At 39.2% G+C, this 26,718-nt stretch overlaps 1 protein-coding gene across 2 annotated transcripts in view; it reads left to right on the forward strand.

Moving 5' to 3' along the window:
• WDR70 (WD repeat domain 70) overlaps positions 1-26,718 on the forward strand; it is a 143,099-nt gene that overhangs the window by 19,240 nt on the left and 97,141 nt on the right. For both annotated transcript variants that reach the window (XM_086629167.1, XM_086629166.1), the window contains exon 6: positions 23,918-23,977. In XM_086629167.1, the coding sequence (XP_086485293.1) occupies positions 23,918-23,977 (60 nt within the window). The remainder of the gene's footprint in view (positions 1-23,917; positions 23,978-26,718) is intronic.

Here is a 26,718-nt window from a genome sequence, read left to right on the forward strand (position 1 = left end):
TAACAGAAGATAGTCTGGGAGGAGGCAAGGAAAACATTGCCCTGCCTGGTCTCAACAGCTCATGAAGATGGTGATAGAAGACAAACTTTTGGGCACATCTTACATCGTAACCTAGGACACTGTGCTAGCTTGTGTGAATTAGCTGTTCTCTTCCTATCATGTAGTACAGGCAAGCTGAAGGAATTAATACTTTTTGGTTTTAATTTAAAAAGGATAATAAAATTTAAAGTATTTCTTCGTTATACATATGGCCTATTTCCCCCCCCCCCCCCCCCCCCCGTTAAAAAATGGAATTGTCAACTTTGGAAGATTAGTTGGAGGATAGAGAAGTTACTTAGGATATATGCAGCAGCTTACATCTTCAAAAGGAGTGGGAAAACAGCTGAATTTTTAACAGAGGCTTCCCATGTCCAATTTATTTTTATTTCTATTTATTAAACACAGCATGAAAGATCTTTTGATTGAGTTTGACCATATAGCTTTTTTATATTGGAGTACTCGATTCTTTAGGCCTTTCCTTGTATAGGAGGAAAAATGTGTCCTGTGGCCAAAACGTATTTAGTCTCTGTGCTACCAAGTATGTATATAATGTGGTGTGTGTGACACGTAAGGAGGGTCAGGACCACAGACTGCATCTTATCCAGTGCTACGCTGGAAAACAGAGGGATGCGAGCCAAAACAGGACACCCTTCTTTTCCAAGTTTAACCAGGTGACTAAGACTTAGTCACCATGTTCACTGTTTATTTGTTGGATCTTGTGAAAGCAATGATGTTGCTAAATACCAGGAGTTTCAGAGGAAACAAAATCTTGTGGCAGCACAAATGCAAGCACAGTAAAAAGGGGTCTGTAAGTAGTGCGCTTTTGCTGCTGTATCCTGTGACTTGGCATTTTCTTATTAGTCCGGGTTAATTAGAGGGACTTTAAGCCTCTTTGACCCCTTAGTGTGCAACCATGCTAATTCATGCCTGTTTTGAAATACTAGAAATGAAAATAATAAAATACTTCAGTTTTCTCAGAATATGCAGGGATTGCCTGCTTGTTTTGCTGTTAGACATCCTCTCCAAAAGACAACTACCAAAACTGGGTGACATATGCTGCATGTTATTGAGCCTTCGTCTCTGGGCCTACTCTGATGCCTGCCGTTGTATTTACTGCAGTTTGAGTAAATGTCTTGCAAATACTGTGGTTGTGCTATACACGTGCAGGCACAAAGCAAATTTTGTAAAAAAGCTGGGTTGACAGAACTGAAAGAGCTGAATTAGGAGTAAAAGATCCAATTTCATTCAAAAAAATAAACTATCCATAAACGTGATGGGTGATGCAGATGGTTCAATTGAAAAGGTAAATCATGTCAGCATTAGATTTCAAGATGAATTTGCAATTCTTTGAAATAGGTGAACTCTGATACTTCATATTAGGAATATTCTAAGCAGAAGGGGAAAGCAGTGGTTAATTCTTAAACTTTTGAACTACGTCCGATTGGCAACAGTTATGGCACTTGAAATGATTCTTTTGCCTTTCAGAATTTTAGTGCGCAATTTTCAAAGTAGAATCTTTCAATGTGTTGCTTAAGATGTATTATAACAGATCTATATCTATCAAAAATTTGCTAGGCTTTACTTAAAATATAAACTGGGGTGCGAAGAGTCATAGCTCATAGAATAATTACAAGTAGGAAATCTTCATGCATCACCTGGATTTATAGAGATTTATCTGCCTTTTTCTGACCAGCCTGTTACTTCAGGTGTCTTGGAACATGCTGCTCTCTGCAAAGAAAGCAAATTTACATATCAAGCTATAACCAAATCTACAGGGATTAGCTGGTTTACAGTACTACCAGACTTGTAAACTTTTTTAGTACAAATAGTGTATGTCTCCTGCAAAGTAAATATCAGGATGTAACTGCTCTTGTCTTAAATAGAAGAATGGAAATATTTCTCAGTGACATTCTTTCTTTAAGCACTTTAATTGTATTAATACCTTTTCTATTGAGTACCAAAAATATCAGGAATGGAAATTCAAAAGAAAAAATAATAGCTTAAACATCCTCAGTGTCTACTAATTGCACAAACTTATTTTACAAGACCACTGTGACATAGAGTGCTGAATCATTTTGAAGACAACCCCTTCTTGTACTACAGTTCTAAGTCTTGGTCTTTGTGAGCATTCTGTGCCTTAAGGCTATCTGAAAAAATAAATTGTTTTTTAACTCCATTAGCGTTTCCTGTGGAAAATATTAAAATTCTGAGAAAGACTAAACTCCGACATGCTAGTTGCTTTTTTACATCACTGATGTATTCCTGATATGTTTACTTTTCCTCAGGTTTTCAATGCCTTATTTATATGACTATATAGATGTGCAAGCACACGAGATTAAATATTGAGTCACAAAGAAACGTGTGATAATTTTGTGACTGACTTCAGTGGATAGAAGTATGTGTGTCATCCAGCATTACATCCTAGAAATAATGATGCCAGGGTAAACCTCACAGTGTATGTTGATAGAAAATAGTTTAAAAATTCTGACATGGATCTCTCTTCTTCCAATGATAGAGTAACTTGTTTTAATGACTTCATTTGGTTTGACTTGGAATTTTTTATCTTTCTTGTCACAGAGTCCTTCAGAGTTGTTCCTCTGTTCTGTGATTAAATGCTGCCTTATCTAGCAGTTTCTTTGGTGAGGGCAGCCATTTGTTTTGAGGCTTTTGTTTTGTTTAATTACTGCAACAGACCAATATTATGTTGTAATTGGTACTTCTTCCTAAAGGTGCCTTGTAGGGATCAGGCATTATGTTCATCCTCTGTGTCCCATTCCTGCTTGTATCCCTGTCTCTGGTGACTCCATGTCATATTTTTCTTCTTTCTAAAAAGAATCTTTGAAAAATAGGTTTTTAAAATAAATGTTTATATTTGTGTTGTGATAGTGCAAGCCTGTAAGTATTAAAGTAATAAGGGAAGTTTCTGCATTTAACAGCTGCAATTTTAAGGGCAGATCCTTTCAATTATCTCTAAATTAATGGTATAATTAGTACCAGACTTAGTCCAGTTGCTGTCCATAAAGTACTTTTCTTAGGGAAGGCAATTACGATATGTTGAACTGACAGTGAATTTGTGAGAAGGCTCAATGGTAGTTTTCTGTGATTTCCCGAAGTCTTGTAGTCCAAATAAGAAACTGCAATCAGTTTTTGAATGCAGAATAAGCAGTAGTCAACTAATTCACTGCATTTTCAGCAACAATTTTAACTCCCAAGAGTAAGATGAATGTCACTAAATCTGAATTACTTGTAACTGTGCTATTTATAATGCTATTTTAAATGAGCATCTCCCCAAATCACGATAGTTATGAGAACTAGTTCTATGCTGTCAAAAAATAATAGTTGTCAGCTGTAGCTTAATTCTATGTAGTTTGATGCAATTTGCATTCGTTTACCTCTTGGGGGTTGTCTCATAGTGTAGGAACTAAGAGAAGCTGTCTCATACTTTTAGGGAGTAACCTCATGATGGACTCTGCAAGAAGTGGCAGAATATCACAGAAATTACCCAACTGCTTTGGCTGATCAGGAGAAGATTTTTGTGTCTACCTGCATATGTCGTGAAGTGCTGTGTACAGTCACATTTATGATAGTAGACCTTTTGCAATGGATCATTGCAACAGTTACAGAATCATGGAATCACAGAATCATAGAATGTTAGAGATTGGAAGGGACCTCAAAAGATCATCTAGTCCAATCCCCCTGCTGGAGCAGGACCACCTAGATCAGATAACACAAGATCACGTCCAGGCGGGTTTGGAACATCTCCATAGAAGGAGACTCCATAACCTCTCTGGACAGCCTGTTCCAGTGTTCTGTTACCCTTACTGGGAAGAAGTTCTTCCTCATGTTTAAGCGGAACCTCCTAGGTTCCAGCTTATATCCATTTCCCCTTGTCCTATCATTGAATGCCACTGAGACGAGCCTGGCTCCATCCTCATGACAGTCACCCTTTACATATTTATAAACATTAATGAGGTCCCCCCTCAGTGTCCTCTTCTCCAAGCTAAAGAGACCCAGCTCCCTCAGCCTTTCCTCATAAGGGAGATGCTCCACTCCCTTCATCATCTTTGTGGCCCTGCGCTGGACTCTCTCAAGCAGTTCCCTGTCCTTCTTGAACTGAGGGGCCCAGAACTGGACACAATATTCCAGATGCGGCCTCACCAGGGAAGAGTAGAGGGGGAGAAGAACCTCTCTCGACCTACTAACCACATCCCTTCTAATACACCCCAGGATGCCATTGGCCTTCTTGGCCACAAGGGCGCATTGCTGGCTCATGGTTATCCTGCTGTCCGCCAAGACCCCCAGGTCCCTTTCCCCTGTGCTGTTCCCCAACAGTTCAGTCCCCAACTTGTACTGGTTCATGGGGTTGTTCTTATCCAAATGCAAGACTCTACACTTGCCCTTTTTGTATTTCACTAAATTTTTCCCCGCCCAACTCTCCAGGCTGTCCAGGTCTTTCTGAATGGCAGCACAGCCTTCAGGTGTGTCAGCCACTCCTCCCAGTTTAGTGTCATCAGCAAGCTTGCTGACCATGCACTCTATCCCCTCATCCAAGTCATTGATGAATATGTTGAACAATACTGGTCCCAGTACTGACCCTTGAGGGACTCCACTGGATACAGGCCTCCAACTGGACTCTGTCCCATTGACCACTACTCTCTGGCTTCTATCCTTCAGCCAGTTCACAATCCACCTCACTACCCGATCATCCAGACCACACTTCCTCAGTTTAGCTGTGAGAATGCCATGGGAGACTGTGTCAAATGCTTTACTGAAGTCAAGATAGACCACATCCACTGCTCTACCATCATCCACCCACTGGGTGATGTCCCCATAAAAGGCTATCAGATTTGTCAAGCATGACTTCCCCTTAGTGAAGCCATGTTGACTGCCCCTAATGAGCCTCTTATCCTTGATATGCCTAGAGACAGCACCAAGGATAAGTTGTTCCATCATCTTTCCCGGGATGGAGGTGAGGCTGACCGGTCTATAGTTACGTGGGTCTTCCTTCTTGCCCTTTTTGAAGACTGGAGTGACATTTGCTTTCCTCCAGTCCTCAGGCACCTCTCCCGTTCCCCACGATTTAGCGAAGATGATGGCGAGTGGCCTGGCAATGACATCCACCAGCTCCCTCAGCACCCGCGGGTGCATCCCATCAGGACCCGTGGACTTATGGCTGGCCAGGTTGCTTAACTGGTCCCTAACCAAGTCCTCATCAACCAGGGTAGGCTCCTTCTCTATCCTGACTTCTTCAGGAGCCTCAGGGTTCCAGGGCTCATCAGGATAGCCTCCAGCAGTATAGATGGAGGCAAAGAAGGCATTCAGTAACTCTGCCTTCTTATCCTCTGTCACCAGGGCACCCTCCTCATTCACCAGTGGGCCTACATTGCCTCTAGTGTTAGTTTGATCTGCAATGTATTTGAAGAAGCCCCTTCTGTTGTCCTTGACCTTTCTTGCAAGGTTTAATTCCAAGGAGGTCTTAGCTTTCCTAGTTGCCTCCCTACATCCTCTGACAGCAGACCTAGATTCCTCCCAAGTGGCCTGCCCCTCCTTCCATGATCTGTACACTCTCTTTTTCCGCTTGAGTTTGCCCAACAGTTCCCCATTTAACCATGCAGGTCTCTTGGTGCCCTTTCTTGACTTCCTACCTGTTGGGATGCACCGGTCTTGAGCTCAGAAGAAGAGGTCCTTGAAGGCTAACCAACTATCTTGGGCCCCTTTACCTTCCAGTACTTTGTCCCATGGGATTTCTCTTAGCAATTGTTTGAAAAGATCAAAGTTTGGCCCTACTGAAGTCCAGGGTTCTAGTTCTGCTAGGTATTGTCTTCCTGCCACCTGAGATCCTGAACTCCGCCATTTCATGGTCACTGTTAAATGATACAGAGGTGAATTAGGCAAATAAGAATTGTAATATGAGGAAACAACAGCACAGTAGGTCAGTGGGGTAAGAACAGGGTGTGATCCTCTGCTGTTTGTGAGGGAGGGAAGTGTCAGAAGAGTTAGTATTACTGTAAATATTACTCTGAAAAGTATGGGGGGAGGGAAAAAAGTAATGAAAACAAAAACATAGGATTGCAAAGATTCATGTTTCTTTCTGGCAGTTATGTATGTATCTAACCTACTTCTGTTCTAAGTACAGTAAGAACTTTTTTTTTCTTTTTTTTTTTTCTCCCGGAGCCAACCTTGGCAATTCCTGTTTGTTCACCTTTTCGAAATAACGGCTAGTGATGTAACTTTTCTTTAGAGTATTTTAAACCTAATTTATATGTAGGCAAGAAAGTATCTTTAAGCTATATTTTCTCTGATGAGAAATTTTCATAACCACTAATGTAATTGGCTTACTTTCAGAGCTAAGTTGAGGAGGACTTCCTAATAACTGATTTAGGTAAAAGCTATTTGTACATATTATAGTTTTTACAGATAAAAAAATTAAATCAGGAGTGATTGAGGCACAGATAGTCTAAAATAAAGATTATTGGTGGTTTTAGGCTTGCTTTATTAGGAAATATGAATTGCAGGCCAGGGGCTGATACAACAATCAAAACACACATGCAGAATGTTTGTATTTGAAATAAGGCGAATAAATAATATTTAATTTATTTTTAATCTGTAACCACTCATCTCTCATCAAAGAAAATAACCCAGCTTTAGATTTCAGAGTTTTTTTTTGAAAACACTGCCTGACTTTGCTTTTGCCATTGTTCTTGCTGAAAAGGCATGGAGGAGGAGCTCTGAGGTGCACTGACAATAATCTCTCAGCTTGGTGCTTTTACAGTGAGAAGGGTTTATGTGTCAATGTTAGGCTTAACATATCATACCTTGTTGTAATTACAAGTTCTGAGGAGATCATTTCAGGTCCTTCATCCATTGGAGTAGACAGGTTAAATTGCATGCAGTTCACAGTATAGCTTATGGGTTATTTGGGTTATTTAAGAGCAAGTTTGTAAACAATCCCATCACTTGAACAATAGTTATCATCTCAGAGCAAATATCTAAGTTTATGAAAAATTCCGGTGTCTCCCAGAACTCCCCCACTCCCTTTACTGGGCAAAATTATGATATTGCAACATGTATCTACCCTCTGTCTGTCAGTATTAATAGGTACTTGTAACTTCTCGTTGCCCACAACCAGCTGCAAAAATCTATTTATGTGTTCGCTCACTCTTGCTAGTTTGTTCCCTCACCTATGTTCTACGCTACTGGAGTTGTTCACTGTCATAGTGACTGTGAGGATTTGAGAATGCATGAGCGTTTTATGGTGGATTTTAATAGTTTTTGTACGTGTTTGTGTCAAATTAATGATTGCGTTTCAAAAGCAGATTTCTTTTGCTTTCTCTATTTTCTAATTTCTGTACTACACTGAAATTCCAAGGTCAGGTGGTTCACAGATAGGAACAGGTTACCATCAGTGTCAGGGTTTTCCCATTTTAATAGATTGCCCTATACAGTGATTTCTGAAGTAATTGGTTTATGAAGGGAGATTTCACCTAAGTAAAGTGTCCTGGGAGGAGTTTCTCCCTGTCTGTAGAGATTTATCAGGATCTTGTGAGAGAAACCTGAAGACAAGAGAATGCCATAATTCTCTACTTAGAGGTCCATTTTTGCTACCTCAGACTGGATGTTACCTGTGGTAGCCAGATGAAGTGAGCATCTGGAGAATCTGAGTGTGTGATACAGAAGGAAAAGCAAGTACATGAAGAGAAGTGCCTTCAAGTGATCTGTACTTTGCACTTTATCTGTAAATAGAATAATGGCATTGAAAAACTCAAGGCAAAATAATTTGTTTGGTAAGCTTATCTACTGTCTGTTTTGTGTGGCTCCCAAGAGGTGCAACGTAACTTTTTAAAAGGCCTGGGAAACAATCAAGCCCAAGACAATAGTGGGTGTTATATGACATAGCATTAGTTTCAGAATTAAACCATATTGCTTCGTGGATCACATGTCCAAAGGTCCAAGGATATCAAACATGAGGTTAATTGGAAGAATTCAGGCCTACAGAACAAACTCCAGGAAAGGGAGTTAAATTCTGCCCAAGCCCAGCAAACTGAAAAATTGGGAATCCTTGTTTTGGCTTCCGTATTAGCTCTCTGGAGAATGTCCATAGCAGGGAATTTGAACAAATCTGAGGAAAAATTCTTGGACTGTGTTTGATTCAGGTTATTTTATGGGTTATGCATTCCTTCCCACCGCTTCAACTTTTCCTGTGGAAAGCCAGCATTTGTGAGCTCTTTCTTCTTGCACACTCATTTTTATCTTATTTTACACTTTAATTTCTCTTCTGATGGAATAACAATAACTACTGGAGAGTTTTTTTAGCTTGCCTATTTATGGAAACAGTAGTTACGGAATTATGCATTCCCTGGTAACTTCACCAACCAGTCAGCCAAGAGGTATGAAATACCACATATCTATTTTCCCAGCAATTGCAAGATTTCACTTGTAATAGGGGCATTATACACAGAGCTCTTTTTTTTTTTTTTCCCCACTAATGCATTTTTTTGTTTGTTTCTTTTTACTTTATTTTGTAAATGAGCTTGTAAGTGACTTAGGATACCTGAAAGTATGACATATCTGAGGGATGGGATGCCATTAAGAGAGACCTGGAAAGGCCTGAGAAGAGGGTCCATGTGAACCTCATGAGGTTCATTAAGGCCAAGTGCGAGGTCCTACACCTGGGTCAGGTTATCAGTACAGGCTGGGGGGGATGAAAGGATTGCTGAGAAGGACTTGAGGCTACTGCTGGATGAAAAGCTGGACATGAGCCAGCAATGTGCGCTTGTAGCCCAGAATGCCAACAGTGTCGTAGGCTGAATAAACGGAAGTGCAGCCAGTAGGTCTAGAGAGGTTATTCTGCCCCTCTACTCCGCTCTCGTGAGACCTCACCTGCAGTACTGCATCCAGCTATGAAGTCCTCAGCACAGGAAAGATGTGGACCTGGTGGAGCAGGTCCAGAGGAGGGCCACAAAACTGATCAGAGTGGTGGAACACCTCTCCTATGAAGACAGGCTGAGAGAGTTGGATTTGTTCAGCCTGGAGAAGAGAAGGCTCCAGGGAGATCTTATTGCAGCCCTTCATTACTTAAAGGGGGCTTATAAGAAAGATGGGGACAGACTTTTTAATAGGGCAAGAGGTAATGTTTTTAAGCTAACAGAGGGTGGATTCAGACTAGATCTAAGGAAGACATTTTTTACAATGAGGATGGTGAAACACTGGAACAGGTTGTCCAGAGAAGTGGCAGGTATAAATGCCTGGAGGCATTTAAGGCCAGGTTGGATGAGGCATTGAGCAATGTGATCTAGTTGAAGATACCTCTGCTCATTGCAAGGGGTTTGAAACTAGATGACCATTAAAGGTCCTTTCCAACAAAAACTATTCTGTGATTCTATGTTAATAATGGTTTCTGGTAGAATCCGAGCAGCTCAAATGCGTGAATGAACCTATCATGCTCATCAATCTATCATTGTAGCTCCCCTGCAAGATGAGACTTTTTATCCCGTTTAAGACACGATACTTAGACACACAGGCAGTTGTCTTATTGGAAATCTCACAGCAGATATGTAGTAGATATGCAGTCTGAAATCTGGAATTCTGTATATCTATGGACTATGCTTTTCTTTCCTGACTCAGAAAGTAATTGTAGGACTTCATCTGAAATTGTCATCTTTGGACTCTGTAAGTGAGAGGTAAAAATAGATTGTTAACTGTCTGTTATGAACAAGTTGAAGATGCATGTCAGTATTAATCCATCTCAGCTAGATTAACAAGGTTATTATGTACATGATTAATAGTGATGTAATTTGATTCGTATAATCCAAACTTGAATTTTAGATTGTAAAAGGAAGAAGACTTTTTGGGTAACTCAAGGAATCTTTGTATAGAATGGAGCATCTGCAGCAACTCCTTATGGAGAAGATAAGAAGCTTATTGAATAATTTAAGAAAAGATCTTATAGGATATACCTAATATTCTACATTTTCTGACAGTTATGGAGGAAGAAAAATAAATGAGGTCTTAATGTCACTAAAAGTCTGTGAAATGAAACATTTCAGTATGGTATGACATTCTTGAATTTTTGCCTTCTTTCTGCAAGCACACAGCTAAAATTTTGTGTGTTGTCTAGACAATGGATCTTTATCTTTGTCTTGGTTTAACTCCAGCCAGCACAAAGCATCACACAACCACTCACTCTCTCCCCCCTGGTGGGATGGAGGAGAGAATCAGAACAGTAAAAGTGAGAAAAGAAATGGGTTGAAATAAAGACAGTTTAACAAAACTGTCAAATCAAAAGCTGCATATTGCAAGAAAAACAAAACAAGAAATTCGTTCATTACTTTCCATGGGCAGGCAGGTGTTCATCCATCTCCAGGAAAGCAGGGCTCCATGATGCATAATGGTTCTTGGGGAAGACAAACGCCACAACTCTGAAGGTCTCCCCTTCCTTCTTCTTTCCCTGCCTTTTATGCTGAGCATGATGTTGTATGTAAGATCCTGCGGGAGATGAGTGAGGACACCTGACACGATCAATGTGATCAAACAAGTGAACCTTTATTTGCATACACTCAGCGTGCTTTATAGCTTTCTAAACGAGACTTGGCAATCTATGGTTGGTTACAATACAAACAATAGCCCACCCCTGAGTATGATTGGTTGCATCCCGGAAGCAACGTCATCATGGTGTCGAATTCCCTTTCTGCATCCAGGCACGTGCTCCCAGGAAAGGCTGGATTGTTCACATGTCTCAGGTATCCTTCCACAAGATCCCTTCTGTCAGTTGGGGTCAGCTGTCCCAGCTGTGTCCCCTCCCAGCTTCTTGTGCACCCCCAGCCTGCTCACTAGTGGATGGGATGAGGAGCAGAAAAGGCCTCAACTCTGTGTGAGCACTGCTCAACAAGAGCGGAAACATCTCTGCATTATCAACAGTGGTTTCAGCACAGATCCAGATCATAGCCCTGAACTCACTGCTACAAAGAAATTAACTGTACCTGCCAACACCAGCACAATCTAGTCTGGGTTAAAAAGTGAAAGCACTGCTTCTGTAGGTTTTTATACCCCAAGTTCCTTGACTATAATGAGTGTTGGATTTGATGTGTGGGCATCATTCCGCTGGAAAACATGTTGGGGTCTTTACTGTGTTCCTGTGCAATCTGCAACTGAGCAATACTGAATAATGGTTGTTTAATTGCTGTGTAGAAATCAGTGACTCTCTATTTAATTGTCAGTTTTAATTGTAATCATTTGGCATTTTCAGACTGCATTATGTGTATAGAAATCAGTATTTTCGATACGATGTGCCGAAGGTGTCTCTTCTATATACTATAGTAAGATACATCATATAAACGCATGGAAGAAAAGCATATTTTATATTTCTTGGGGACAAATTTTAAAAATGATGAGTTTTAGAAAGCCAACCGTATCCTGGGCTACATCCAAAGAAGTGTGACCAGTAGGTCAAGGGAGGGGATTCTGCCCCTCTGCTCTCGTGAGACCCCACCTGGAATACTGCGTTCAGCTCAGGGTCCTCCAACACAAGAAGGACATGGAGCTACTGGAACGAGTCCAGAGGAGGGCAACAAAGATGATCAGAGGGCTGGAGCACTTCTGCTATGAAGACAGGCTGAGAGAGTTGGGGCTGTTCAGCCTGGAGAAGAGAAGGCTCCGGGATGATCTTATAGCAGCTTTCCAGTACCTAAAGGGGGGGCCTATAGGAAAGCTGGAGAGGGACTTTTTACAAGGGCATGTAGTGATAGGACAAGGGGCAATGTCTTTAAACTGGAGCAGGATAGACTTTGATTAGATCTAAGGAAGAAATTTTTTACATTGAGGGTGGTGAAGCACTGGAACAGGTTGCCCAGAGAAGTTGTAGCTGCCTCATCCCTGGAAGTGTTCAAGGCCAGGTTGGATGAGGCTTTGGGCAACCTGGTGTAGTGGAGGGTGTCCCAGCCCATGTCAGGGGGGTTGGAACTAGATGATCTTTGAGATCCTTTCCAACCCAAACCATTCTATGATTATATAAAAATAAAAGCAAGATATTCACACTTGCTGTGATTTTTAACCTAGTGCTTAGTATTTGCCATGAACATTTTAAAAATTACATGTAGTGTCATTGAGTGTTACAATGGTTTTAACAGTATGAGCTACATCATCTGGCCATAATGCACTACCTTCTTCGGACCTAAGGTTTTGTTAAAGGACTATATCTTAGTGAAGCGTGGAGAAATGTGTGTTCTTCCAAGCATGGACCTCACATGTGTACAATAAAAATGTGTCTTTTTTTCTTTTCAGATGCATAGTTAAAGTCACTTAGCAATTTATTCTCATGTCACATTACATAAAATTGTGCTGCTTTAAGACAGCTTAAATGTTAATGTTTTGAAGGTAATTTATGGGTGGCATGGGAGAATTAGAATCGAAACAGTAATAGAATTGGAACCAGCTGTGGGAGCTAGATAGGAAATTGTCCTTCCTTCCTGCAGGAACTTAGACGGAACTTAGACAAGCTGTAATTTCTAACCCCCACCCCCTTACACTCACCTTGTGGTTGTAGATCTTTGGACTAGCTGAGGACTCCCCCCTGCCCTGTTTTAATTCTGTACCCTAATTCATTAGTAAGTTCATAGACAACGGGAATATTTGTCACTAAATGGGATGGTATGCATAAATTTGTGTAAACATTTGACTGAACACCTTTTTGTAATCACAGTTGGAGAACTGTTGAAAAGTATAGTCTGTGGACAGATCTCTCTGTTGAGATGTGATTGTTTAGTTTTGCTGACTGTAGCGTGTTTGCAAAGAATAACAGAATCCCTGAGGAATTTGAAGAACTTCACCAACATTGCTGAATAAAACCTTGTACCAGATTCCTTATGATAGTTATTATTTATTCAGATTTTTCAGAAGAGGAAACTGGGGTGTTCAGGAACAAAATAAATTGCATAAAGTTAATGGTCAAGGATTCGTGTATACCAACAGTGTATTGTTTTAATTTTGGTCATTAAAATGTATAATTGAAAAGAGGCGGGTCACTAATGAGGTCACTATTATACTGGTATAGAGGTTCTTGTTTGTATCACCTTGATGCTTATGAAATCCTATGCTAACATGATCACCAGAAGTCTTAAAGTGAACATCAGACTTTTTATGATAAGAGGAAAAAAGCATTTAATTTCAATTGTAGTAATCTTTATGTCTCTTTTACACAGCAGTGTCAGATATTGAACATCTATTGGCTGTGTTGGGTTTTAAAGTTTTGATGAGTCTGAAATTTAAATTTACACCGTAGTGCTGCTGATGAATGTAATTCGACTGCTTATGAAACTTGCAAAAGAAACAGTAACACTTATTCTACTGCATATATTATTTTAATGTACTTCTGTAGAAGCACATATAACTAAAATTACCTTTTACTGCATGAATTACAAAGTCTTAGTAGTATCGCTGACTTTTAAAATATATAGAGGGGAGGCTTTTTTTTTTTTTTTTTTCCCCCAAAAAGTTGAACTTTTTAGAATCATAGAATGGTTAGGGTTGGAAGGGACCTTAAAGGTCATCTAGTTCCAACCCCCCTGCCATGCGCAGGGACAGCTTACCCTAGATCATGTTGCTCAGAGCCACATACAGCCTGGCCTTGAACACCTCCAGGGATGGGGCATCCACAACTTCTCTGGACCACCTGTTACAGTGTTTCACCACTGTTACAATGAAAGATTTTCTTTCTTAGATCTAATTGAAATCTGCTCTCTTTCAGTTTAAAGCCATTGCCCCTTGTCCTCTCCACCTTTCCTGTAGGCCCCCTTCAGCCTGGAAGGCTGCTATAAAATCTCCCCAGAGCCTTCACTTCTCCAGGCTGAACAATCCCAACTCTCTCAGCCTGTCTTCATAGCAGAGGTGCTCTAGCCCTTGGATCATCTTCATGGCCCTCCTCTGGACTCGCTTCAGCAGCACCATGTCCTTCTTGTGTTGGAGGACCCTGAGCTGAACGCAGTATTCCAGGTGGGGTCTCACGAGAGCAGAGTAGAGGGACAGAATCACCTCCCTTGACCTCCTGGCCAAGCTTCTTTGGATGCAGCCCAGGATACAGTTGGCTTTCTGGGCTGGAAGTGCACATTGCCGGCTCATGTTGAGCTTCTCATCCACCAGCACTCCCAAGTCCTTTTCCTCAGGGCTGCTTTCAGTCGATTCTCTGCCCAGCCTGTACTTGCACTTGGGATTGCCCCGACCCACGTGCAGGACCTTGCACTTGGCCTTGTTGAACTTCATGAGGTTCTCACAGGCCCACCTCTCCAGCCTGTCGAGGTCCCTCTGGATGGCATTCCTTCTCTCCAGAGTGTCCACAGCACCACACAACTTGGTGTCATCTGCAAACTTGCTGAGGGTGCACTCGATCCCACTGTCCATGTCGCCAACAAAGATGTTAAATAGCACCGGCCCCAGTACTTACCGTGAGGAACACCACTTATCGCCACTGGCCTCCACTTGGACATTGAGCTGTTGAGTGCAACTCTTTGAGTGCGACCATCCAGCCAGTTCCTTATCCTCTGATGAGTGGTCCATCTGTTGAATCCATGTCTCTCCAATTTGGAGACAAGGATGTCATGTGGGACTGCGTGAAATGATTTGGACAAGTCCAGGTAGATGAAGTCAGTTGCTCTTCCCCTATCCATCAATGCTGTAATCCCATCGTAGAAGGCCACCAAATTAGTCAGGCAGGATTTGCCCTTAGTGAAGCCATGCTGGCTGTCACTAATCACCCCTTATTTTCTTTATGCCTTACCATAGTGGCCAGGAGGATCTGCTCCATGATCTTACCAGGCACAGAGCTGAGACTGACTGGCCTGTAGTTCCCTGGGTCTTCCTTTTTTCTCCTTTTTAAAAATGGATGCTATGTTTCCCCTTTTCCAGTCATCGGGAACTTCACTGGACTGCCACGAGTTCTCAAATATGATGCATAGTGGCTTAGCAACTTCATCTGCCAGTTTCCTCAGGACCCGTGGATGCATCTCATCAGGTCCCATGGGCTTGTGCACCTTCAGGTTCTTTAGATGGTCTCGAACCTGATCTTCTCCTGCAGTGGGCGGTTCTACATTCTCCCAGTCCCTGCCTTTGCCTTCTGTGGCTTGGGCTGTGCCACTGGAGCTCTTGCCAGTGAAGACTGAGGCAAAAAAAGTCATTGGGGTACCTCAGCCTTAACCATATCCTGCGTAGCCAGGTCTCCTGTTTCCTTCTGGAGAGGGCTCACATTTTCCCTAGATCTCTTTTTATCACTGACATATCTATAGAAGTTTTTCTTGTTGCCCTTGATGTCCCTGGCCAGATTTAACTCTTATCAGGGCTTTAGCGTTCCTAACCTGATCCCTGGCTGCTCAGACAATTTTTCTGTATTCTTCCCAGGCTACCTGTCCTTGCTTCCACCCTCCGTAGGCTTCCTTTTTGTTTCTGAGTTGGTTCAGGAGCTCCTTGTTTATCCTGGCAGGCCTCCTGGTGTTCCTGCCTTATTTCCTCTTTGATGAGATGCACCACTCCTGATCTGGGAGGAGGTGATCCTTGAATATTAATTTTCCAGCTTTCTTGGTCCCTCTTCCCTCCAGGGCTTTTTCCAATGGTACTCTACCAAGCAGATCCCTGAAGAGGCCGAAGTCTGCTCTCCTGAAATCCAGGGTAGTGAGCTTGCTGACCACTGTCCTTGCCTTCCTAAGAATCTTGGACTCCACCATCTCATGATGACTGCAGCCAAGGCTGTCCTTGAGCGTCACGTTCGCCACCAGCCCTTCTTTGTTGGTGAGATCAAGGTCCAAGCATGGCAACTCTCCTCATTGCTTGCTCTGTCACTTGGAGAAGGAAGTTATCATCCATGCATTCCAGGAACCTGCTGGATAGCTTATGCCCTGCTGTGTTGTCCTTCCAACAGATATTGGGGTGGCTGAAGTCTCCCATGAGCACCAGGGCTTGTGAACGTGAGGCAGCTCCTAGCTATCTATAGAGAGCATCATCCTCTGTTTCTTCCTGGTCAGGTGGACTGTAGCAGACCCCCACTATAATGTCGTCTGTCCCTGCCCTGCCTTTAATCCTGACCCATAAGCTCTCGGTTGGCTCCTCATCCATCCCCAGGCAGAGGTCCATGCACTCCAGCTGATCACTGAGAGGGAGAGTGACATCTCCTCCTCATCTCCCCAGTTTCATACATGTATGGTTTCTAATTTCTGAAATGCTTCATAGCTGATTTTATTTTAAGACTGAATGAAAATCTGGCGAATAGTAAAGCTATTTTAATGACTGAAAAACATGTAAAAGTGTTCTAATTATTGAAAGGCAAGATACTGCCTCTAGAATTTGTAGCGTAACCTTGGTTTTCATGATTTCTCTTGGTGACTGAAGTGAAAGAACTTCACACTTTCTTTTTCCCTAAAGTTTGCCAAAAGGTGATAATGATTAAGTGTCTGTATGGTTTAGATAAAGGATGTTTTAGAGTGAGTTTAATGTAAATAATTAAGTGAACTGGCTAGCGAGCTGAAAAATGTTATGCATTATTGACAGTTAGGTTTGGTCTGGTCCTCTGTCCTATGTTGTGTTCCTGGATTCTTTCCTGTGTGCCTTTTAGGGCATATTCACTGTGGTAGAAATCCCACATGGAATCTGTGTGGTACAGAAATTCTTATCAAGCTGGATGTGAAATCTTTGAATATGTAAGTGAGGCCTGTTTGCATCTCGACTAAGCATTTGGCACTTAAACTCCGAAGAGTTGAAAGTTCACAAGTATTTGTCCTTCTGATTTCAGAATTAACTTGTTCTTTGATTACCTGCCAGGCTGAGCAGAGCGAAGATGTTAGTTGTGTCTTTGTTTTGTTTCTCCTCATTGTCAGCTTATCTCTGGTTGTGTGTGGTATTTTACTGTTTTGAAGTAAATAGAAATATTCCTTTCTGTCAAAACAAAATAATCTATTCACCACTAAAGAATAATCCTGATAAAGGATGTGTCTGACTGAAATTGCTAGTGATTTTTTAAATTCTGAACATGGTGGGTAGTAGTTATTTTGTGTATCTTATTGCAGTAGTAAAACTGTGTCTTGACTGAACGTGGGTGCTTTTCTGGTGGTATGTGGCAGTTGTGCATGCTGTTTTAGCAAATATGAAGTATTTCTATTTATACACATTTGAAACTGAGATGATAAAGATGAAATAGGTAGGTGGTTATATGGGTAGCGTATTGCATATCTGAAACATCACCCTAACACTCAGTTTAAGTAAATCGGTTTCCAAGAAACTGCAAAGGAAACTTGAATGACCGCAGGCAATTTTAGATTTAAATCAGTTTTATCAGTGGTTACAACTTACTTTAGAAAAGACTCCAGAGAATTTCTCTGGTGTACATTGTGAGAGCAATTCCCAGGTCATAAATATTAATATAAACTGTGACTTCATAATTCAAGGGCTTGTTATAAATTTAGAAATTATTTGAATGAGATTCTAGAATCTAGGTGAAAAATAGTAACCTCCTGAAATCTAAAACTATCTCCCACGAGACAGATAAGGCAGGCTTTTTGCTGTACTTCAGAAGTAGGATGTTTATATCTAAAAAAATATATTTGCAAACGATGCTGAGATTGTAATTGGAATACTTTTTCTAAATTGTTAAGCCGTTGGAGATTTTTCAGAACGGAACATGTCAGTAAGTGGCATGAAACGGAAAAGGAGATTTAATTCATGTTACCTGTTGTGTCTGGGAACAGTCTCTGAATTACTGTTTGACCCATCATCTAATAAAATATGTTGTATCTGACCTATAATAACATTACAAATACATTATTTTTAGGCAGTCATGTGTTGGAATGAAGATTTAATCTAAGGTCTTTTCCCTTGCTGGTTAAACCTGACAAAACACTCTGGTTCAGATCATAAGAAAAAAATTCTTGAGGCTGTGAATTAGATGATGTTGAGAGAAGCTAACCACAGTACTGTTTCCATATTGAATAAATAAATTTACTTCCCGTAGGCATTCTAAAGGAAGTTCTTCTACTTAAGCACCACGTTAATTTTTGAATGCACCCTGGAGTAATGCATGTTAGCTCACTAAAGAAAAGAATAGACCCTCCTTAGTCTTTCAGTTCTTAAAGTTCAAGACATAAGTTCTCTGCTGCTTTGAGTGTTACCTGAATTACAGGATAAATGGGAGAGATAGCATTTCATAGGGCTCTTCTAGTATTTCTGTTAATTTTGAAGATTTTCTGCATTTGTCATGGAGTTCTGAGTTACCTATTTTTTTCTATGAGTAACAGATATTGTGGATGTTTCATGGGAGTATCAGCCAAGATGATTCATACTAGTGTTTGCATGTATCCTTCTGTTTTCCATAATATTTTTTTTTATCTTTTTGAGGCCAAAATTTTAGATAATACACACATGTAGGCCCTGATTCATCCGAGGTAATCAAGGCACCTATGTTAGGAATTTAGTTGCCTTGCACTCCCTGAATAATTCATGAAGAGGAGGGGTCTCCAGATGATTCAGTTTTTGATACACTGATTATTCTTCTGGAGTTATCTGTCTTTTTGAAGGCTGTATAGGAAGTCTGATGTAAGTGTTTTCCATATTTAGATGCATCACATTCAGAAACTCAGATTGCATGAATCTGGGCCAAACTGAGTTTAATAACATGCAAGTTTGCCTCAGAATACATCTGTCAACTCTAACGTCTAAAAGAGAGGAAATTAACAGCTGTGGAAACATGGTTTCAAATCTGGATGCTTTGTTCTGCGTGCAAGTTTTTGTGTATAATGCGCTCCTGTAAGCCCAAATACGTATCTGTTTTTCTGTTGTAAACCAGCATCTTGCCCATCTCTCACTTTGTGGTTTTTCATACTGCAACTTTCTCTTCAGTGTACGCTTGTGCAACCTTAGTGTATGTTTTAGACATTTATTTTCAGTTTAAGTTATGGAGAAAAATAATGAAAAATTTTGACTTGGAAGACCTGCCCATTTTACAAGTAATATGGGTTTAAACAGTGCACAAGGAGTAATTTGTGGAACAAAACATAAACATCAGTGTGTGTGTGTGTGTTTGCAAAACAATTTTGAAAAAGAACAGGAAAAAAAAATCAATTTTAACTCTTATTACTGTCTTCAGCTTTCCCTGCTGTCACAGAAAATTCAGTGCCTAATTCAGCTTAAAACATTTTTCTAGTCTGAAAAGAGGAGTGAGACATGTTTTCTTCCTGATCTGTGAAATACTCCTCTCCACACTGTTTTATCGTTCTTCTAATGGGGTTTCAGACTCAATATTGAAGAATGGAGCCAGATTATATTCTCTCTGTTCATCATCACTAGAATAGTCTCTTGATTTCGTTCACTTACACAGATGTAGTATAGATCAAAGCTGGATGTGAGGTGGAAAGGAAAAACTTCATGTTTGTGGCTCTGAACTTACCTGCAATAGAGGGAGATTGTGCAAGTGGTCCCCTATGAAGTCTGATGGACTTCTTTCCACTGAAAAGAGAAGCATTTGAGTTGTATTTTAGCTGATGAATAAATAAATAATTGTATAATAAATAAATAAATAATTGTATTTTAGCTGATGAAGGGAGAATTTTTTCTCCACGCCGAACCATAGTACAGCTCCCACAAATGAGAAATTTCTTCAAGTTTCCATCAAGTCGGCATTTCGGGAGACCTTTAAGAACACAGGAGCTATTCAGAAAGGGAAAGTCATGTTTTCTTCCAGGGCAACATGTAATGTTTAAATCCTCAAAGGAGGCAAGATCCTCTATACTGGAATCTAAGGACAATTGCAAACACAAGAGGGGAAAAAAAAAAGCGTTGTTTCCTCTGTTAAACCATAGTTTTGGAGGTGCCCAGAAAAATTCCCGTGTAAGAGCCTGGTGTGTGAAAGGTTGCTTTTAGCTTGCAAATCTCTTTCACGCTGGATTGTTCCCATTTAGTGAAATACAGACCTCTGCAAACAGAGCAGTAGAGGTAAATAAATGCATCATTCTGCCCTTCTCTGACTGGGCCATGAAAAGGTGGGTCATTTGAGGACCTGTATTCTCACTTGTAGGTGTGTTTTTAGGGGGGAAGGATTGGATTCTAGTGGATGGGTTTACTTTTCATGAACTGCAGTTTACAGTTACTGTGTAAGATCAGCAGAATATATCATTGTGGAATTTACACTTTGTTCTTCATAGTCTTTGCTTTTATCCATTTAAGCCTGTGAACATAATCTAATGGTCATTCTAAAGTCATTCCAAAATAGCTTTTGGATGGTCAATCAGTTAGAAAGGCTAACAGATGGTAAAAGCCGAGGTATTTTTCAATTGTAAATTCCTCTTGCTGTTTAGTGGATTTTTTGTTACTTCGGTAGGACCTAACTTTCTCCCCGAGCCCAGTGTTTAGTTTATCATAAAGATACCAGCCTATTCTTTTCAAACTTCCTGTATCCCTGTCTTCTGCCAAGTTGCAATGATTATTATTGCCCATGTTCACAATCCTGAGGATACTGAAGGATATCTTGTAGGAGTAGAATCTAGATTTTAACTAATTTTTTTCGTTTTTGTGTGTAGTCTCTCACTTGTCCAGTTTGACTTACATCATTAGTTTATTTTATTTTTTTGGTTTTGTCGATTTTTCTCAAGAGATCTTGGAGACTCTGACCTAGTTTCAGCCTGTGGTTTCTAGTGGCATATTTTCTGAGTATTGCTTGAGGATAAGGAAGCTCCCAAAAGGAACAAGAAAAAAAAAATTCCACAGTATTTAGGGACAACGGCACAGGGAATAGAAGAGTGTTGTCAGGCACAGGAGCTTAACAGTCAGCTAAGATGGAATTCTCTGAAAAAATGTAGCTGCAAACTGGAAATGTGATGCCTGACTTGCAGTGTCCGTTTGATTTAGAAGGTAAGACTTTTCGTTTTTGAGAAAAACCTGAGAAGTCCTAGAATACACTATTTCACAGATTTAAGATATATTTATCTTATGTAAGGCAGGGAATTGAGAATTTTTGTAAAAATATTAGGAGATATGTCAACACCAAAACTGTTGGCCTTTTTTTCTGCTGAAAGAAAAATTTATCATACAGTCTTTTCCTGATACGATTTTAAAAAAAAGAGAAAACTAACAAAAAAACTCCTGTAAAGATTTAATTTTGTCTAGTTTTAATTACAGTACAAATTTTCCAGAAACAGCATTACTGAAATACTGAAATCAATCTGTGTAAACTTAACACCTGAATGCCAAGCAACAACTGGAAGATGTGGAAGTGCAGGTACACTTTGGGCAAACTATACCTGTTTGTTTTTTTTTCAGACTAACAGTAATATCCCAGTATAGGATCCTGATGTTCAAACCGGCATAAAATGTATTAACTATATTTTCCTTTGAGAGTGTGAAAAAGGATTTTATGGCATTCCTTACTCTTTGGAATGCAGTAATTGGAAAAGTGGTAGTTACATCTGATTTTTATATGCGCATATAGGCATTTGTTGTAGCACGTTAGAGATATTTATAGCGTTCTCAGTCATTTATCAAGTTAATGGTTACTAAAATAGAATAAGCCACCTTGGTTTTTTGTAAATGTTTGACTGATTTCATTAGAAGATATTATGCCAGGATACGTTCCTGGGTGCTGTTATCTTAATTTTTTGTTTTGAATAGTCTAAACAGTTACTTTGACTGTCAGGCATCCCTTGGACACTGCAGAGCATAGCTCGCCAAATGTCTGACTTTCAGGCTCATGCTGTTTGATTTATCAGGTGGCAGAATGTATTCCTATCTGTTGCTCTCCGTTAAAGATAAGTAGCCAGGACAGTGTTCAACATGAGTGGACTGTAAAGCAAAAATGTTTTTATGTGAGGTTCACTCTTCTCATTAACAGAGAGATTTAATGGTTGCCACATGGAGAAGCTAGCAATTAAATTTAAGTAAGTTCGTTCTAGCACATTTTGTTTATTAATAATCTAATTTTTTTTTTGTTTGAATTGTTGAAAGAACTCTTAAAGTAGCTAAGATACCGTCTCAAAATTAAATTCAGTGCTGATGCAATGTGGACATACAATACTTACCTTTGTGTTGAGGAATATGAAATGAGCAGCCTTAGAGTATTCTCATAAGTGGACTGGAATACAGAAGAAGCAACCTTGCAGGGATTAAGACGAGAATGACCAAAATGCTGTTTCTTCTTCCAGCAATGGATGGTTTCTGTGAAAGCCTTTGATTCACAGAAGTAGTGCATCTTTTTTTGTGGATGATGACTGTATGAATCTTGGAAGCTGTTTGTTTCTTTTTCACACTTCCCTTTTCGTGGAATGTGCTTAGATGGCAAATACAGGCAGTGGCTATTGAGTTGTTTTTTCATCCTGAGAACAGCAAATACCAATTTATATTGCAGGGAATCGTGGGACACAGAAAACTTAATTTGTATTATAATTATACCTTTGTCTGAGTGCTTTATAGTGTCAATTGAACAATAAACTCATTTTCATAATCACAGCTTCACTTTGGAATTTTGAGTTAACTTGCTTCTCAACTTGTAAACCACTGAGTCTGTCAAGGTGTCTCTTAATGCCATGTGGGCTATACCTTTCACAACATCATGTGTAGCTGTTTGTAAACCTTTACTGATACCTTTCCAGGCTTAGCAAAGACCAGTCTCATTAATTTTGCTCAGATGCATATATGATTTCCAGGCTAATACTCAAGTTCCCCTTCGAACCCTTGTAACTGTTGAAGTTGCACATATGCCGGGAACGTGAAAACAGAGGGCATGAGTCTTCTGCTGGCTTATCTCTGTATACATGTGTGTGAAAAGGGAAAGAAATTACACAGTTATTTTGGGAATCGAAGTTGTTGTTAGTGGCAAGAAGTAAAGTTAGAAGAAGAGTAGTTTTGGCTAAACCAAAGGTAATGAAAGTTTCAGTTTTATCAGAGAAATAAAGCTGATGGAACTGCACTGCATGATAAAACGAGTATAAAGGCAATCAGGTTGATGATGCTATAGAGACTTTCTGTGGGAAGCATGGAAAAAAGGGAAGAAATTGGCAGAGACGAATAAGGAAAGAGATATGTATAGTATAAAAGTGCTTTAAAATTATTTTAAAATCAGACGTCAGCAACAGAAAATTATAACAAAGATATCGGGCATCAAAATGATAGATTGTGTCCATTTTAGGAAACTTAAGTGGTACCAGACAAATGAGCATTTTGAGATAATGATTCAAATGACCTTTGTAGAACCTTGCAGTCGGTTGAGTACTTTCAGTACATTTCTTTCTGTGTAAATTAACTATTTTCATATTTGTGTTACGGATGTTTGTGTGATGTTAGATGTTTTAAACTGTAATTGACTTTGATCTGTATATTGCCGTTAAATGAAATTCCCTGAATTACATTGACTATGTTATGGCTGCCATGGTGGAGACCCATGAGAGCTGGGGATAATGGCACAAAGGGAAGTGGGAAGCCAGTCCATGATCTTAATAAACGACATAGGTAACTTAGCTCCTGTAATGAATTTCTAGTTTTTTTTCATTAATTTGTTAAATTCATAGAGTCCTTTTGTTTGAAAAGAAATTGTATAATAATGATGGATTGACTAAATCACAGTTCAAGATAGTTTGATATTGGTGATTGAGAACCAGAGATAATTTTAAAGTTCTGTCACGAGGAAAAACAGGAAATCTTTTGCTGTTTTTGTCTTTTATTAAGGTAGTCTCATTTTTTTAACAACTGTTACTCATAATTTTAGGGATATAGCCGTGAAAATAAAAATCTGGAAGCAGTCTCTGGTGTAAGGGTAACTTTTCTTACTTTTATATGTATTGCAGGATTACTTTTTTTGTTTAGTTGTTTGGATTTTTTTTTGCCGTAGCGCTTTTCTCACAGGTGGATTTTCTTTTTTTTCCAGAATCCTGTCAAGAAAATTCCAGATTCTCATGAAATTACACTCCAACATGGGACAAAAACAGTAAGTGATAACACATTTTCAACACTTCTTGTTTTTCTAGAACTGAACATGTCTATGAAATAAACTAACAAATACCTACTGTCATAGCTAAAGTTCAAGAGGCTAATTCTTTTTCTTAATATGTTATTTCACTCTAGCTCTTTTATTTTTGCAATTGAAAGTGTGTTTTAGGACTACCTTTTCACTTTCTTGTAATAACCCAAATGTGACTCCATTTGACTCCATTGTAATCTCATTTTCTTCTTTCTTTTTGTCAAATATACTCTGCAATTGTTAGAGTTTCGCTTCTAGGCTAGATCTTCCTAAACAAGCCATAGGTCTAATCTGAAATTTTCTTCAACTGTTCATGTATTTCAAAGAGAATGTTATTGCTGAAGTTTCCAAGGCTTCTTTGTAGCTGAATGCAGTTCTCTTTCATTCTTCTTGAATCTTTTAAGTGCCTTTTATACACCATTCTCAATTTCTTGAAACCTTTTTCTGCTCCGCGTTTACATCTTTTCTAGGTTTCACCTCCCATATTGCTCCTTCCCATTCTTTTGAAGAACCACTGTCTGTCTTGGAACTATCATTTCTTTGTTGTCAATATTTTATCTCTGTGTAATCTCATTTTACAATACAAATTCAACTGCTTTTATGTGCTGATTGATCAAGGATCTATTTCTATAAAATGGAATTTGTGTTCTGGCCATGAATAGCCCTATTCCTAAATCCTTTATCCATATTCTTCTTCGGTCATTAAAAAAGATGCTGTCGTTTTCAGTTTGGGCCATGACTTAGGCTGCAATGAGAAAATAATACTAGAATTTCCGTTATTGTTAGAATTTCCGTTATTGTTAATATTTCCCCGTGGAAGTGCTGTCAATTAGTTAATAGAATTCTCACTCATGGCATTCCTGAGAATGCCTTCAGAGAGAGTGGGAAAAAAGAAAGGAAAGAAAAATAATAGAAAAAATTATTTGAGATAAAATACTTTTTAAACAGTCTAAGGAAATCTATAATTTTTGTTTATTGGATTTTAAAGAAAACTCATGGATTAATGTTATGTTTATGTAATTAATATAATGACACACTTAATTTAACATTCAACAATATTAAATAATTGTTTTAAACAATAGACTTATTAAATTAATATACAAAATATGAACATTAAAATGTAAATGCATAATTGTTTTAATTATCCATAATTTAATATCAGACATTTTAAAGGAATTTTCTTGGCGTTTAAACTTAACAGTGTAGATCATAAATGATTTTTGTAAGCTTTCTGAAATAGTTATTTTCAGAAGTGTATTCATTAGTCTGGCATTGAACTTTGTGGTCTGTCTTGGACTGTGGAGAAGTGATAAGTCTTACTCATTTGTTTCATTGTACTGCTAGACATACAAGCATAGAGGGAAGAGAGAAAAGTAAAAAGTGTGTTATAAATGACAATGGCTTCTTAGAGCATAAGCTTGTGTTATTTCTAGCTAAAATGCTTTGTAAAGTAGAAGTTACAGTTTTGGAAGGCTTCTGAGGTATTTTGACTGCATGAGAATGCAGCTGTCATCGCCTAGAGGAGAGGTGAATTGTAATGTGGGTATATATAGCACAGTCGGATTAGACTGGATGCAGTGACTGAAACATTATCATTGAAAAAAGCAGCTCTTCTGTGGAAGGGCTATCTTCTTGATTTATTTATTTGTTTTAGAATAATGAAACCACTTGTGTCATTACACACATATAAGGATGGGGGCAACTTCGTATCTTGATATCAGTCTTCACCCCAACATTTAAAAAGCAGTCTTCTCATTATGTTCATACAATGTACTGTACTTCACCTAAACTTACATATCCCATCTGTACCTCTTCAATCTTATGAACGTGGGTTTGATGATGGCTGCATTCCTGTGCAGCTGAAAAGTCTCAGAAAAGATTTCCCAAGCTGGAGAGTCTTTGCAGAAACCTGATAAATTTCCTGGTTGCCTTGCTTGTTCAGTGTAGTAAGAGTTACGGTTCCCAATGAAACTTCAGAGATTTTTTTTTTTTTTTTTTTTTTAATTTTTCCTGCTGGCACTTTTGATACATAGGTGGGTATGAGAGAATACATAATCAGAAATATTCTGAACAGTGTGCTTTCTAACATCTCATATAACAGCTGCTCCTTCCTATTGTAGTTATTGTAGAATAGAACACTTGAGTCTATTAATTGAATGCATGATAATCTGGAGATGTCCAGTTTTCCTGCATGTTAGAAATCATGAATGAAATGAACGGGGTTCACAATTTCCATTAAATAGTAAAAGGGGCATTTTTTTTAGAAACACAAAAGAGGTTACATTTTTTTCATTTGAAAATCAAGTATGTCACAGCGACTTAATTACTAAGTGGAGTTTAATTCATTCTTAGGGATAGCACAAAGCAGTACATTTAAACATTTGATTCAGGGAGGTAAAAAGAAAAGTGTTGAATATAGTTGTAACTCTGTAAATTAGATTTTTTTGGGAACACTGGATTAGAACATGTGATGATCCTTTGCATTCTTTAGAAGAATGAGGTTTTAGACCTTATCTAAAAGGTAAGATTTCTGTAAGTGAATGCCTCTAATTTTAGACTAAGGAGGAGTCAGTTGCCTGGTGAACAGCACTATCAGTTCTGCAACATCTTAGTTTTCTTGAAAGGACTGTGTGTTTGAAATATAGTGAGGTACCAGCATGAGGAGCAGCATGAGCCGGAAGGAGGAGATGACTAGAAATGAGTCTTTG

The sequence above is a fragment of the Tauraco erythrolophus genome, chromosome Z (assembly GCF_009769465.1).
Source record: "Tauraco erythrolophus isolate bTauEry1 chromosome Z, bTauEry1.pri, whole genome shotgun sequence".
Taxonomy (NCBI): Eukaryota; Metazoa; Chordata; class Aves; order Musophagiformes; family Musophagidae; genus Tauraco; species Tauraco erythrolophus.